At 56.7% G+C, this 15675-nt stretch overlaps 3 protein-coding genes across 3 annotated transcripts; 2 read left to right on the forward strand and 1 right to left on the reverse strand.

The window, feature by feature from the left end:
• On the reverse strand, positions 1-6162 carry BESB_046250 (aspartyl protease ASP5; the record flags this gene model as incomplete). Its single annotated transcript, XM_029363076.1, has 10 exons — positions 1-197; positions 706-1005; positions 1249-1317; positions 1698-1757; positions 2079-2248; positions 2756-2993; positions 3401-3709; positions 3889-4047; positions 4490-4765; positions 5220-6162. The coding sequence occupies 10 exons, from the start codon at positions 6160-6162 to the stop codon at positions 1-3; spliced, it is 2721 nt and encodes a 906-aa protein (XP_029220442.1).
• Positions 6163-8983: 2821 nt separating this feature from the next.
• Positions 8984-11542, forward strand: BESB_046260 (guanylate kinase family protein; the record flags this gene model as incomplete). The annotated part of the gene is made up of 4 exons (XM_029363077.1): positions 8984-9469; positions 9961-10145; positions 10473-10635; positions 11327-11542. 4 exons carry the CDS (start codon positions 8984-8986, stop codon positions 11540-11542), a joined length of 1050 nt encoding a protein of 349 aa, XP_029220443.1.
• A 2286-nt stretch (positions 11543-13828) lies between these two features.
• BESB_046270 (uncharacterized protein) lies at positions 13829-14473 on the forward strand (the record flags this gene model as incomplete). The annotated part of the gene is made up of 1 exon (XM_029363078.1): positions 13829-14473. The coding sequence occupies one exon, from the start codon at positions 13829-13831 to the stop codon at positions 14471-14473; it is 645 nt and encodes a 214-aa protein (XP_029220444.1).
• Between the last annotated feature and the right edge of the window lie 1202 nt (positions 14474-15675).

Genomic DNA, 15675 nt, shown 5'->3' on the forward strand with positions numbered 1-15675 from the left:
TCAGGACGTCGATCGCCACTCTTCTTCTTCGTCTCGAAGAGGAAAGTCGCGAAGATCCGCGCGCGCTGGGCGGCGGGCGGCGTCGCGCGAAAACGACACGGGTGCAGGCTCGCAGACCTCGCCGTGACCTTCAGGCAGCTCTGCGTCGTCGATGAAAAAGTCACCGCCGTCTTCGCCAGTGAAGCGGTCCTCGTCGGCTGAAAACACACCGTCAAGAGAACTTGATGCATTCGGAATCACACCCCAACTTTTGCTTCGCCTTTAAAAGCAACAAACACACGTCCCGAGGCCCTCTGCCGCCTCTAGCGTTTTCAACGTCGATTCCTGAGACTCCCTCGCGCCGCGGGCAACGCGAGAGCAGAAAGCCCAAATTCTCCCCATGGCCTCTCCGCCACGGCCGGTCAACTAACAAAGGACGACTTGTGATCGCTGAAAAGAGAACCCTAAACCCCCGACGCGCATGCTCACTCGACAACTCTGTCACAAGCGCCGCGAGGCAGCATAATTCTTCTTTCCCAATCAACGCCTCTCATCGACAGCCTGTCTCGACATCAAAGCTGCGCTCCCCAGCCTCTCTGGGTCGCTCGTACTCTCTCTCTGCTCCCGTTCCGCGGCGGCACTTCCCCCCGCGCCCCTAGTCGTCCCTGCGCGTGTTTCGCGTTCCTTCCCCCCCTTTCGCTTCCTCCGGCGGGGTTCTCTTCTCACCGTCGTAGTATACTTCTGCAGTGTGGGGCCTCGCGGATCCAACGTCTCGATACCGCTGCGCGGGCTGTACGTACACCTTCTGGCTGGCTTTTTCGAGTGCGCTCGCGCGGAGGCCGCGCACGAACCGCGCCGCGGAGGCCTTTGACTCCGCCGGAAGCGGCAAGCGCAAAGAAGGAAGCGAAGGCGAGGGCTGGGGTACAACTGTCGAGCCTCTGGCGGAGCTCTTGACAGTGTGGAGCAGAATGAACACCATCGCGATGACGATGGCGACCACGACGAGGCACACCAGGATCCAGAGTTCTGCGCGCAGCATCGCAGAAAAAAAAAAACCGTCCGCTCACACTGCACCGAACGTATGCCCACGGACTTGACTAAAGAAAAATCCTCTGAAAAGGCAAACGGCAGATATACTCCACAACCTGTCTTCGGATGCGCTTCAGCGTCTCCCTCCCTCCCTGTAAGGAGCTCCCCAACCCTCAACCCTAAATCGTCTCACAGACAACGATGCCAACAAAAGACGAATGAAAACAACGAGACGCTTACGAGTGGGTGTGAACTCCGGCCGACGGCTCGGCGGCTTTCCGCCAGTCACGGGGACTCCACCTCGGATCTCTGGCTTCTGCATGCAGAAAAAAGCAATGCGAGAGCGACACTCGACAGTGAACCAACTCGAAGGAAACCGAGAGTCTCTAACAAAGGAGAGTCAGAAAGCCACAAGCGAGGCAGACGCCGCACAAGCTACCTCGCAGGCACACACATGAGCAACTAGAATGCGACGCGAAGAGATCGCAAAAGCCGTTCTGCATTACACGTAAATATAAATTAAATAGATACAAAGCTACTAAATTAAGTAAATTTATATGAGTCCACTTTGAATACATTAATTGCCATACATTTGTGCAAAAATACATCTACATTCCGCGACACACCGGAAACACATCCTCTCTCCTCCGCTTTGCCGTCGTCTTGACGCGTGCACAAGTCTGCCTCACTTACCGGCACCGGCAAAGGTGCCATAGTGAAGGGGGCTGCGCGTGGCAATCCAGGCTCCTCTGCACACAGCCACACAGCGAATTCACAGCATGCCTAGCACTTCTTCCTTTACTTTTCACTGGATGCTCGCGCTCGTCGTCTCTGCATGCGCCGCCGCGGGTCCCCTCTCTCCTGCGCCTGCGGTCGACCTCTCTGCGGCGCGTGGGAGCGCAGGCCGCTCAGCCGCGCACGCGGAAGCACGACGGCGAAGCAGGCGCCTCTCTCCCCCTTTCTCTGCACACCTGCCGATTAGGCGCGCGCAGAGTTTCGCAGCAGAGTTTCCAAAGTTACAATATCTGGCTGGAGCGCGCGGCTCCGCTCAGTCTGTCTGCGCGTCTCACCTCCGCCGGGCCCCGGCGGGCGCTGATCGAGGAAGAACGACGGGCAGGTTGCCGCCGCGAACCCGACACGATCCTGCTCTCTGTCGAACAAGACTTGCTTGTTTTTGAAGAAAGAGAGCCCCAACACACTCGCGCCGATCCGGTTGTCGTCCAGGCCGTCGCAGAAGTAGCTGACAGACCGCAGAGACACCAGCGAGACACAAAGCGGTTGCGGCGGAAGTCCGAGGGGCGCGGACGCCACGAAAAACCTGGATGCTCCCGGCGGGCAAGTCACCGCTGTCGAACGAACCCACCCCCAGGCATTCACCCCCCACACATCTCCGCAAGACTTGCCCTCGGCAGGCCCACGCGGCTCGCGCATGCGAATACAGACGCCTCCAGATACAGGCGTAAGTGCAATACATACATATACACGTATACATACAAACACGTATATATATATCCATTTATATAGGGATATAAACGCACAGCGCATGGCGAGGCCCTTCATGCCGCTGCCTCGACACTGCCGTGTCGAGGCAGCGGCATCTGAGAGCCACACAAGAACGTCAGACAAGCTTGCGACAGCGGATATATAAAAATACACATATATATGTAACTACGTATGTATTTGTATGCAGGTTCCTCCTTCGCTAGGCGCATGCAGCCAAAGTGAATAAAGACAGATGGAGACGCACCCTCCAGTGCGGCGGTACAGGTAGCCCTGGGGCCACCACCAGACTTGCGAGTTTTTGTCGTCGCCGAAGGAAACCTTGATCGGCGGAAAGGTCGAAATGAGATCAGTCCCCGGCGAGACCCGCCAACACGGCCGGCCGTCGCGCTCGCGCTCGCAGAAGAGCTCGGGCGTGCAGAATCGACTCAGAAACGACCGCCACCGCGCAAAGACAGACGGAGGAAAGTAGGAATACGTCGTCCCTGCAGACGCCACGCACCCGAGGAAAAACACACGCAGATGCAACAGCTCAGCGGCAACGGGGTACTGAACTCCACGCGAATCCAGGTGGGCTGAGTGCTGATCTACATGCAGATCGGGGTCTCTGCCGGCCGCTGGAAGTATCTCAATCTCCCCGTTGATCACCCATTCGTAGACCCAGGCCTAGCGACTTCTTCCTCGAGGGGTAAAACCCACGCTCGGCTACCCTAGGCTACCCCCCCGCCTCTTTCGTCCCCCCCTTGAGGGTCGTTGGCTGTCTCCGGACTGCATCTGCGCGTTGAAACGGCGGACAACTGAGACTTCCACGGGGGTGTTGCGACCCCTGGAGGAGTCTCGCTGCGCAGAGGTGGAGGCGAAGGGGGCGTGACCTGTTGCTTCTGAGCCTCACCCGAGTCGACCATCGTGTTTCCGAAGGTCTCTTGGCCGTCGCCGAGGACGACGCCCTCGATCTCCATGCGCGCGAGCGGCACGCGGTAGGTGGAGTGGGAAATGATGTTTGTCCAGGTGAGCAGCGACGCGTGATGCGGCGACGTGCCAGCCTCCTCCGCGGAGATCTGCCGCCCCGCGACCGCCTCGCGCTTCGCGGGCGCAGGCACTGGCCGAAACGCCTCGTCGGCTGGAGAAGCCGGCGCCTCTGCCGGCGGCGCCACCAACAGCGTGGGCTCGTAGCCCCCCACAGTCAGCAAACCGCCATCCTCTGCACATACGCAGAGACAGATTCAAAGGAGCGCCGTCGGCGCGAGGACGCCTCGTGCGCCTCCTCAGTCGCTTCTGCTCCCCGCCTTGGGAGTCCTGTCTCCCTCCGCGTACACGCCTCCGCGCTCCCCTCCTCCCCGTCCCCCCCCACTTACCTCTCTCCTGCCCCCTCTGTCTCACCTGAAATGCAGACGGAAAACATTTTTTTGTCAACAAGGCCCGAGTGGCTGAACATCACGTCGAGGAGCGTGGGCTGTCGATGACCCTTCGGGAAAGAAATTCCAAAAATCCCGGCGGCCCGTTGCGTCACAAACAAATTCGTCTCTTGAACGTGACAACCTGAACAGGCGCAGACTCACGGAATATCGAATCAACTCAGGACCTGGGTGGGAATTTCATGTATAGCAGCGGCGGAACAGACAACGAAGTCGGTGTCACACGCTGCGTGAGTGAGCTGCACGCAGAGTCAGCGAGACTCTCGACTCCTGCGGAATGTTTAACACGACATATAACCCGGTTTCCCCTATTCTCTTTAGAGAATTTGCTGAGGAAGAGTTGACCGAAAAAGCGAGCATGAGAGAGCCACGAGAGAAGGCAACGTCTCGTTTCCTCCGCAACACCGACCCTCTGCTGCGTCGGCCGCCGCAGCAGAGGGCCTCCGAGGCGACTACCAATGCGGAGCCACGCTTCCATCACGAGCTTCACCATGCCCACTTCAAGAGCAACACGGGCGCCAGAAAAAAGGCTGCGGCGAGTTAAAGAAGAGTTTTTTCTGTCTTACCGACAAAATCGTATCGGACAGGAGGGTTTTTCTGTTCAACTTCGCCAAGGGCAACGACGTCTGAGAAATAAATGCCGCGAATGGCGCTGCCTTCACTGTACGTCTGGGTGTACACACACCGCCTCGAGTTGCTGAGCCCGGCCAGAGCTCCGAACATCGAGTTTCCACTGCACGTGCCGAAGCACCTTTCTTCTTCTTTGCAGTCAATCCACTCTCCCGTCATGCTGCGACTTGTGTCCATCGCCGGATCTAAGTGAACTCCGCACTCCGAGCACCCTGTGAGGAAAAACACACCGAGAAAGGAGACACGGCGCGAAACGCCACACCCCAACGTTCCCCGGTGTACAGACACCCACTCGAGCGAGAGCGCCCTGTAAAACTGAAGGTGACGCAGAGCGAGCGAGAGAGACCACAGACGCCGCCAAAAAAGACGGGTTGCTACAGGGGCAACACATGCAGCTGCATGCAAAATCCGCCCCTACATGTGCATTCATAGATACGCATACCTATCTGTCTGTGTATTTATCCATCTATCTATACCTATCTATCTATCTAGATGTACGGCACAGGCCACCGAAGTTAGATGCAGCGCCAGAGCACTTCACGTACGCGCCCACACAATCACGCTTACATATGTATGTATATATATACATGCACATATACACACATAGATATGTATATATTGATCTATAGATAATACAGCAGTTGACCGGAAGCGCGATTGGCTTACCGACGCAGGGGAACGCGAGGAGCGAGCTGCCGGTGTCGAGGATGACGGAGGAGCGTTGCGGAGGAGTCCCGACGAGGATGTCCAGAAAGTAGTAGGCGTAGCTAAACATGCTTCCATAGAGCCGCGCGCGAAAAACTTTCTCCCTCACTGGAAGCCCCAGCGGGTCGAGCGGCGGTCCGCTCATCGGCAGGTCTTTCGCCTTCACGCCAGGCGCAGGCACGACGCCTGCCGCCTGCGGAAAAGCCTCCTCCTGGCTGCCTTCATCTCTCCTCTCCGGAGCGCCCGGCGCGCTTGCCTCAGCAGGCGCGGCCGACGCGTCACCCCGCGAAGAAGCGGCAGCCGCTTGAGCAGGGTGAACGACGCTGCCGGCGACGGCAAGGAGAGCAAACAGAAGAAGAAGACGCAGTGCGGTCGCTCTGGAGCCGCCCACGGGAGGGCCGGCGCCTGCGAGACCGCGCCGGCGCCGGCCGAAGGACAGGAAAGTAGTTCCGCTTTTAGAGTTCGCAGACGAGCCGAGGGAAGGAGACAGGCGAAGACTGAACAGAGGAGAGCTCCGGGAAGCAGAGAGGCCCGCACGCGCCTCTGCTAAAAAAGAAAACGAACGAAAAGTGGCCGCGCTCCGCGCGAAATGGCCCTGCTCATCTCCCGCGTTCTGCGAGGCCGCGGAGAGACACGAATCCGGAGACGACCCAGAGGAGGAAACGCCGCGATGAGGAGACAAGAGAGGAGCCGGAGGGCGAGAGGGCGCAAAACGAAACGAGGATCCCAGCGGCGCGGAAGCTTCAAGTCTCTCCCGCGCGCCACGACCGAGGGGACGCGCACGAGGATCGGCGGAAGGAGACACAGGAGCGGAGGAAACGACGGAGTGAGACCGCGAAAGCAGAGGCGCAGAAGGGAGGCATGCGGCCCGCGCGGGGAGGGCACCGGAACCTGCGTCTGCCATGGTGTGTGTCGAAAAGTTAGAGACGCCGAAAGAGGAAAAGTTAGAGACGCCGAAAGAGGAAAAGTTAGAGACGCCGAAAGAGAGCAGACAGCACCGGGGCCACGCGCTGCGACATGCAAGACAGGTGTACATACACCTCAGCTGACACGGCAGAAACCGAGGCTTCAGAGAGGGAGAGAAGCTTCAGCAGAGAGAGGAGGGAAACTGCGGCTGTGAAGGAAAGACGACGCGTGGGGGAAAGTGAAGAGAAGCCAACGAACAGACGAAGCATAGAGAGTCGCACAGCTGACCCGTGGGGACAGCCGCGAGCGTCGGCGAGCACGACGCGGCGAAGACGAAGCGGAAGAAGCGTGGGAATTCAGAAAGAAGCCTGAAACATCCCGGAGGACTTCCTAAAGCGTCTGCCGGCCCCGGCAGTCCTGAAGAAAAGCGACCCTTTTGAAAGCGTGCTCCCAGCACAGGGGGAGACCGATCGCATGCGGAGCATGCGTTCACGGGGAAGCGTACCTTGCGCAGCCAGGAGTGCGCATCTACATTTATACACGGAATTGGCTACACCTAAAAATGTGTACGATGCGCCAACGAGGCATGACGCTGCGCCTCTGTGCAGATCACTTTCAGCCCCTCAAAGACGTTAAAAAAGAGACGCCGCGGAGAAATTCGAGGGCAAGAGAGTAGACGGAGTCTCGCCGGACAGCCCTCGACAGAGGCGGCGGGTTTGAAACGCCGTTGCAGCCCTCCGCCGCCTCGCGTGTCTCATTTCTCCACAGCCGCCCTCGAGTTGTTTGATACTTCCGCTCTCTGAGGTCCTGGGTCTCACGCCTACAAATCTCTGCCTTCGCTCCTCCGGTCGGCGTCCTCTCACGTCCTTCCTTCTCTCAGCGTTCTCTGCGGCAAGCGGGTTCGCCCCTTTTCCATTCTCGAATTCACGATGGTTCTGCGACGAGTCAACACCAGATATTCGCCGAAAATTGCGCGGAAGACCACATGGAGAGACTCGCCCGTTTCTATCCTGTTGGATTCATGCTAAAACTGCGTACTCGTTCCCTGCTTCTGGTCTTTCCTTTCACAAAGAATCTTCTGCTCCCCCGGGGCAAAAGATTCTTACATGTCCCGCAACTGATTCTTTCTTCCGCACGCTCCGGCGGAGCCTCGCTCACAGAAGTGAGGGAATCCCGCCTCCTGTTTTCCTCCGCTGCGTCTTTCGTGAGTCATTGAAACCAACACAGGGACGAGGAGAGAAAAACTGGCAAAAAGTGCCTGGCGCACGCGCGTGGATGCCAGGTGCTGTCGGCGTCGGGGCAGCAGCTGTTGCACTGTAGTGACACCGGCGAGGAAAAGGAAGCTATTACGAAAGTGCTTTAACAGCGCAGAAAACGAGGTACCGGCTGGAGAACACGCGAAGGCGGAGAAGTAGCATGGAGATAGAGCAAGCACGCAAAGAAGAATGGCCGCGAAAAGAAGGAAAACGACGAAGAACAGGAGACAATTGAGGACAGGCACAATCTCAGGCGGGGACAGGCGAAAGATCCTGCGCGGAGATACGCAATGTCAGCAGAGATGAATCCATTCAGCCATGTCTCGAGGCGACAAAGTAGGGAAAAAAATCGATTCAGGAGGTTGGAGCTACATGACTTCGCCACCAGACGCCACTCGAGAAATCCATCCGGCACGTAAACGAGGCTCTCACCTTTTTGTTCATTTTCCCGCTGCACGCGTTCGGCTCTCTTTACGACATCGTCCGAATACAAGCCGAATCGCGAAGAGCTCTCGGGGTGAGTGGAGTAAGAGCATCTCTCGAGCGGGGGTTGGGTTAAGGAGGGACGAACCCACCAACCTGGCTTCGTTTCTCGCCGTTCTACTAAACGAGATGGTGAAAAAGAGGCGTTTCTTCTCGGTGTTTTCATTTCTGATCGTGGTTCGGGCGCGTTCGCCGTGGCATTCTGCTGGTTCCCTGTGCTGACGCGTGAACGCTTGAACGCGTGAGGCCAGTGCACACGCGCACGCCCAGCTAACAAAGAGAAACGCAGAAGAAAGGCAAATCGAGGCCGAATCCCGAGGAAAGGATTCACCTCTTGCTCGTTTCTCTCTGCTAAACGCACACATACACTGTGTCCGCTTCAGAACGCATGGGTGCTTCGCGTCTTCTCTCCGCGAGAAAACCGCTCCAGCCCTGGGCCTGCCGTCAACACTCGACTCTCCACGACTTCTCGCAGTTCTTCACCGTTTTCGAAGCGTGGCGCCTCGCGCTTCGTTCTCTTTTCCTGACCCAGATGCAAAACAGTTGAGACGGCATTCCGCCTTCACCTGGTTTCCGCACTTCGCGCCTCGCTGCATCGTCTCGCGGCCGTGCGGCGGGTTTCCCTCGCTGACTGCTGCCAACCCCCTCTCGGTTCGGGTGCGTGCGTCGATTGTTGTGATGCTTCACCAACTCGGTTTCGCTGCCGTCTCCTTCGCTTTCGCGGTGTAAGCTCTCTCTTCGTGGGCCTTCAGACACTTCAGTATGCGTCTCAGGCTCGTGTTCGTAGCGGAAGTTTTAGAAAAGAGTCGTGTTCGCGAGAAACAAAGCATAGGCGGACTTCTTCCGCCTCGCACTGCGGGTTCTTCGCACCCCCCGTCTTTTTCTCTTGCTCGGCCGCTGTCTCCTGCCTTGCCGAGTTCTCCTTCGCTGTCTCTGTCTCCCGGCAGCTTTCCTCGTTCTTCAGCCGCTGCCTCTGCCTGTTTTCGGTTTTCCTCTTGCGCTCGTCCCGCTGCCGCGCGCGTCCCCCCGTTGTCTCTCTCTGCCGTCCTCCCTGCTGTTTCGTTTGGGTCGCCCGCGAGAATGCTTTCCGCAGCCTCGGGAGCTCGGGGGAAGTGCGTTTCTCCGAAGAAGGACATGCCGGTCGCTGCGCGCGGGGAAGAAGAAGAGCGGACGACAGCCACAGAGCTGCTGCCCGCCTCCGCGGCCTCCGCCTCATCTCCGGTGGCTGGCTGCGGCACCAACGGCGGAGACGCCGCCTCCGCGAGCGATAAAGACGCCGGCAAACGACCACACGGGGACGAGTGCAGAAACGCTCAGGCCGTGAAAGAAGCCGCGGTCGCGCAGAAGAGCGACGACGCGCAGCCTGAGCCCGCTGCGGCAAAGCCCGCGAAGGGCGACGTCGAGGCGCAGGGAAGAGACGCCCTGGCAGCGGCTGACAAGGCGGATGCGGGCGCCTCGCCGAAGCGCCTTCTCTCCAACGACGCACCCCCGGTCCTCGTCATTGTCGGACCCAGCGGGGTCGGAAAGGGCACTCTCGTGAAGAGAATTTTCTCAACGTGGCCTGAGGTAGGCGGAGACAAAGAAAACACCCGCCAGAGGGTGGACCGCGCCACCGGAGAGCAAGGGAGAGAGGAACCGTGCGCGTGTCTCGGGGTCTGCTTCGCAGTCGATTGGCTGCAGCGCCTTCGCGGAGGAACGCAGCAGGTTTTCTGCGAGAAGCAGCTCCGCCGCCGCAGCACCCGAGAGACCTGCTCGAGGCGGGCACGGAGAGCGGCCACAGAGGGAGAGGAAAGAAGACTATCATGACGCGAGGGAGCGCATGCGGAGAAGAGGGGGCGGAGAAGCAGTCAGCAGTAGACTGGCGCGTGGAGGGAGGAGCATGTCGATGAGTTCAGACGGATCGCGACGTCGCTTGCAGACGAAAAAAAGCCAGACGGGGGGAAGGCAGTGATTTCGGTTGCTGCGTTTCTGCCTTGTGGAGGCCGCGGCGCGGTCTGGTGGCGCGCCCCAGTTCAATCCTAACTTCTGGCCTCAGCTGTGTCTTTCGTTTATTTCAGGCCTTTGGCTTCTCGGTGAGCCACACCTCGCGGCAGCCGCGGCCCGGCGAGTCGTATGGGAAGGAGTACTTTTTCTGCACTCGCGAGCAATTTGAGGAGTTGAAGAATCAGGGGCAGTTCATCGAGACTGCGGAGTTCTCTGGAAACTACTACGGCACGTCCTTCAACGCCGTTGACAACGTCAGGTAAGACCTTATTTGCGTCTCGTTCTCGCCAGACGTCCTAATCTTCGCGGGGCTCGCGCGTGCGGTTGTCGGTTTCCGCGAAAAGAGATCCGCAGCTCCTCTGCTTCCAAGAGCGGCACATGGTGCAGGGGGAGTGTCGTGGCGGGTAGAACAACATCACCCTTCGGCGATCGGTCCGCCGCTGACTGCCGACGCTGCGTGACGCGTCCTGGGCCTGGGTGCGCATGTTTTTTCTAGGATTATTTTTCTCGGGGATAAAGTCCTTCCTTCGCTGCGGTGTTGCTTTACGGCAAACGGTTCAGACGTTCCCCTGAATTTTGTTTTCAGGCGCACCGGACGCATCTGCGTCCTGGAGATCGATATGGCTGGGGTCATGCAGCTGCAGCAGACGCCCCTGGCTCGCCAGGCCTACTTTGTGTTCATCCGGCCGCCTTCTCTGGAGGAGCTCGAGGCTCGCCTCCGAGGTCGCCACACAGAAAAAGAGGAGCATGTGAGTCTTCACCGTCTAGTCTCTCGCGCTTCGATACCACGTGGATGTTTGGAACTTGCCCTGTTTTCTGCGTGAACTGGGGGTGGCTCTCAAGCGGCCAGCGCCTCCTCGTGGTCTGTGTGAGCTAGGCGCGCGACGCAAGGTCTGAGATCGTGTCTTGCTGCCTAAGGGCGTGTGTGCTCGTGTATATTAATATCTACTCGGATGCAGCCCTGTCTTCATCTAATCGTACGCACTCTCTATACGCATCCAGCGGCGGCGCATCTTTTCCGCGTTGCCGTGCATAGAAGGCACTCGGCGACTTCCAGGTCTTGTGAGAGTTGAGATCAACCCGGGTTGCTCTGTCTATATCCGTTACAAAATGTTTGCTTCTCTATATAGATGCATGTGACCGCGTGTTAGACTACTGCCAAGCTCACTACCGTGGGCTGTGACTTGGTTGCATTCGAACGTAGGTTCAGCTTCGCATGCATACTTGCCGAAGGCGTGACGAAGCCCATATTCGGGGCGGCTGTCCCCATCATTGTGCCTCAAAGCCTGCATTATCTACCAATACCTTTTTCTATCTGTGCACTCTATATATATGAACATATTTATTTATCCGTTACTAGCTGTATGTGACCGGCTGGTCGCGGTACTGTGGGCCATGTGTGAATCATAGCAGGGGTTGTGCGGTGTGTTTGCGTCTCAGATTAGAAAGAGACTGGCGGCAGCGAAAAAGGAACTGGAGCTGTCGACCCAGCTCCACTTTGACTTCTACCTTACTAACGACGACTTGGAGGAAGCGTGGCAAAGCCTGGAGAGCCAGCTCGCCAAGTGGTACGGGTCTGTTTTTGAGGCAGAGGCCGAGATGGTCGAAAAGAAGAGTAAAACCGAAGAGAGTCATGCCAAGGGCGGCAAGGCGTAGCACGGGCTGACAAAGCTAAAGCGCGGACAAGAGAACGCGCGCACGACAGAAAAGAATGCCAGGTTTGTGCACCAGTTTGTGTGTGTGAGGAACATGCGAGTCAAGAGCGGCGATGAGCGAGCGGTGCAGTTTTCTTATCAGGTTGAGAAGGATCTCAGCACGCGCATGAGTGCTTTGTTTGACGGCATGGCCAGGCAATACTAATTTGGAGGTATGCGCGAAGCGGCGCGAGCAGAGCAGAAGTGAAGACGAGGAAGGGAATAAGAGAGGATGCGGGGCAATGAGGCTGAGGCAGCGGCGGTCGGACCTCGTTTGACACTTCCGTGCGTTGTTCTACTCACTCACGAAGAACTCGTCACACGGATTACTCAGTCGGAAGAATCTAATCAGAGACAATCGGTGAAACACCCTCTTCAATTCCTCTCGGTGCCGCAAGGAGCGCCAGAGCGGCAGCGAATACCAGTGGGTTGTGCCGTAAACCGTTTCTTGATTTGTGCCGTCACGCTTCTTCGGGTCACGCGGCCGACTCTTGTTCCTGAGCGAACTGCGGGATTTTCCTCTACGGGCACGAGCGGAGGTCTTGTATTCTGCGAGCACGCGCAGTCGTGGGATGCGTTTGTAGCCGTGTAACGGAGTGCATGTAGTGTATCCGTATGTGAGTATGATGCGTGCTTCGATCGCTTTAGAGTGCCAGATTATCATTCGGAATTCTGCCGATGCTGCTTTCTGTATTTGTATGGCACCGTTCTTGGCTTTTTTATATCTGATAACGACAGCCAACCGCTTGCCGGCAAAGCATAACTGCATCAGCCGTCCACACGATAATTTTTCCGAGTTTGCTTCGAGGTGCCGCCACAGGGCGCCGTTCTCGAATTCGTGTCTACCCGCTGTCCAATAAAGAACGAGGCCTATCTTTTTCGCATGTACCGACTGGTTTGTTTCACGAATCCGTTCGAAATGGAAGTGCACCGGCCTTCCTAGCCAACACAGCCTTCAGTCCGGGCGTGCTATATGGGCAGATATTCCGGAGGGTCCTAGCAGATCCGCACAGTCCTCCGTCACACGAGCGCAGAGGGTGGCTGCATTCGGGATCGGTAGGACGCTTCCCAAGAGAAAAGCGTACGTGTATTCACACTCTCATAAGAAGAAACTCAGACCATCCCCCCCTCCCCCCGCGTGAGAGTAACTTCCCTAAGCCAGTCATATGATATATCGTTGCATGTTGCCGCCTCTGTGGTGTTCGTGTGAACACAGGATTTAACACGATCCTCCGGAACCCTCAGTTGGAACGCATCAACACATCACGGGGCCTCAGAGTATTGCTTCACGCAGCCTACTGTAATGACAAAGGTTACGCTGGTTTCTTCGGCCGGTATCCCTACGGCAGGCAGGAGCCTACTCGACGCGTGCGCCGCCTGAGGGGCCCGCATGCAGTTAAAGGAATTTCGGAGAAACGATTTGCACCTTCTCTGCTGAGTTTTGAACTTATAGAGGAGACATCCCACATAGCGTGCGATGCGTGAGACAAACTCTTTTAGTAACGCAGCCAATGGTGCACGGTCAATCAGAATCTCGCACAATGTCATCTGCTCTGGTCGCTTGAAAGCAAGGTGGCCAGCAGGCCGGGCGGCTCCTCTGTAACGTTTCGCAGCCATATCGACTTGAGATCTGATCAACTGCTATACGAGCTGGAAAACAGGCAGGACTTAACAGTCGGCTTGGCTGCCCACCGGTGGTGTGTGGTGTTCTATCTCTGCTACCCGTGTCGGGGGCGTGAGAAGGGTTTAGGGTTTAGCATCCCTGGCTTCGACCGTATAGAAGCCTGGTGTTTCTTCAACCCAGCGAGGCATTCCCGTGTTCGGGTGCATGTTGACAAACCGAATGTACTTATCTAGCCACTCGACACGGCGCGATATAATGCACATCGCGGACACAGCGGATGCTGCACATCCCCCGATAAATGCGTGGGCTTCGATGGGCCGTTTCGTCCAGCAGCAAATTCCCGGTGCCGTGCAAGATACAGCGGGCTTCCTCGTACGCCTCAGAAATACGACCTCCCCACAATTATCCTTCCTTCGTTTAGGCGTAGAATGCATAATGCGAAGGGGTGTCAGTGCCTTACCAACGAACTGCTGTAGAGATCAGTTTATTGCTCAACACCCTGTGCAGTGAGCGGGTTCCAGTGTATGCTGACAGTTCCAAGCGGAGAGGAGTCTCACCAAAAAAGATATTCACAAAGAGGAATGCGGCCCTACGCCCCGGTCATATTTTTCCGCGAACTTTCCGATGGCGAGAGTATTCAAGCTGCTTCAATTGGCGGTATTCTGCTGTCTAGGGTGGCATGCAGACGTCCGCAACGGCACGACGCTGGAACTGCGCGAGGGTGACGAGCTACCGTACATGAAGGGGCAGAAGGAGGAAATGAGGAGTTCACAAACAGGCTATTCTCACCCACGGCTGCTTGAGTACATCGTTCCACCAGATCTTTTCAAAGGAGCCTTTCGGCGGTTCCAAGTGACTCCGACGCGTGGCGAGAAAATACGAATCGTTGATGAATCAGGCAAGATGCGATTGGAGCCATCTGCATCACTTGGGGACAACACACTGACGACGGTGTTTCCTGTCGAAGGCCGACTGTGCAACCTCGAGAAGAACGTTAGCTTGCAATCACTGTTTGAACGGTACACACAGAACAAGACAAGAAGGTTTTGGCGGGAGAAAGTCGAGCGACGTCACACTGTTTTTGAGCTTTCCTTACCTGTCTTTGACCCTAGAAAGTGTCCTCCTCGGCTTCATGAGCCAGCGATTGAATTTTGTGCCCTCTTGACCGCTGGGTCTCCCTCCGTATTGGAACAGGCAAAACGGCTGGGCTTTGCTGCGACAGCTCTGCCAGACAGCCTCTTAGTACGGGTCACTTGGAATGCAGTCTAATGAATCTCCCTTTCCTATATCCGTTCTTATGCGGACACCGACTTGAGCCCTAGCGGCGCCTCTAGTCGCCAACGCCACCTAGGCCCTCCGCTCTAAAAATACGGACTATGCGAGCTAGGGTCGTTAGTTCACATCGCAGCCGACTTGGATGTGGTGTTTGTTGTGCCGGGACTACTTTTGCGTAGACTCTCTGGTGATTACGTAGCAGTGCAACAGCATGGCATAGTAGCGCTACACGTCATCGAGCCAGAGAGCATTGCGGGCAAAACAGTAATGTACATCCGCAAGAAATACAGATTGCAAGCACCTTATTTCATACGCAGCCCAGTTGCCGACCTGGACACGATTCCTGGAATTCGAAAGATTACTTGGTTCCACACTAGTCACAATCTGTCCGTTCGAACGCGCGCCTGGGATCGGCCCTTTCCTTGTCGTCAATACTACGCTCTCGTTACGCGGCTCGAGCTAGCATGACTTCCAAAACTGCATGTGCTTAACTTCCTTAGATTTCACCATAGAGCATACTGTCACAATCGAGGCTCGCTCTTTTCGGACGACAGGACGACTTAGGCTAATGTGCAGTTGCCGCCGTTTTCTTCTTAACCAGGAGACGCCAGGTACATTTTACTCACATGAGGATACAGAACAAATATTGCATAAGTACCCTGTTTTACGCCGCACTACCTCACAAGCTGTGATACGCAATACAAAAGCGTGTGCCAATGCCGCCGAAAGAGCACTAGGCCGTTAAATACATGTGTGCCGAGACACTACCCATGAGCACATCTACGGATACTCGCAGCTCTCATCTAGCACTAAGAAGTCTATCATGTGACAGGATGGCAAATAAAGTGTGAGCCACCGCTACCCGGGCCCTTTCGTCCAGGGTTCTGCTGTAGCTGAAAAGGATTTTCTGCGCGCATGCATGTATGCATGCCACTGGAACAACGACACACATTGGTGCTACAGACTACGTACGTATGGCCACTTGTGTTTTTGCGTTCTGTGGTGAATGACACACGCTGTACAACGGTTAGAGCAGAGGTGAACAGGCGACACAACTGCATGGCAGTGCTCGAGCAAAGTCGTGTTAGCCGGAGTTGACTCACCGTAGATGTGTGGGACCCCTCCACGCTAATGGTTGGGCTACCACAAGCATTCGGAAGTCCCGCGAACTCGTTGCAAATGCAGCAAAGCCAGCG

The sequence above is a fragment of the Besnoitia besnoiti genome, chromosome III (assembly GCF_002563875.1).
Source record: "Besnoitia besnoiti strain Bb-Ger1 chromosome III, whole genome shotgun sequence".
In the NCBI taxonomy this organism is placed as follows: domain Eukaryota; phylum Apicomplexa; class Conoidasida; order Eucoccidiorida; family Sarcocystidae; genus Besnoitia; species Besnoitia besnoiti.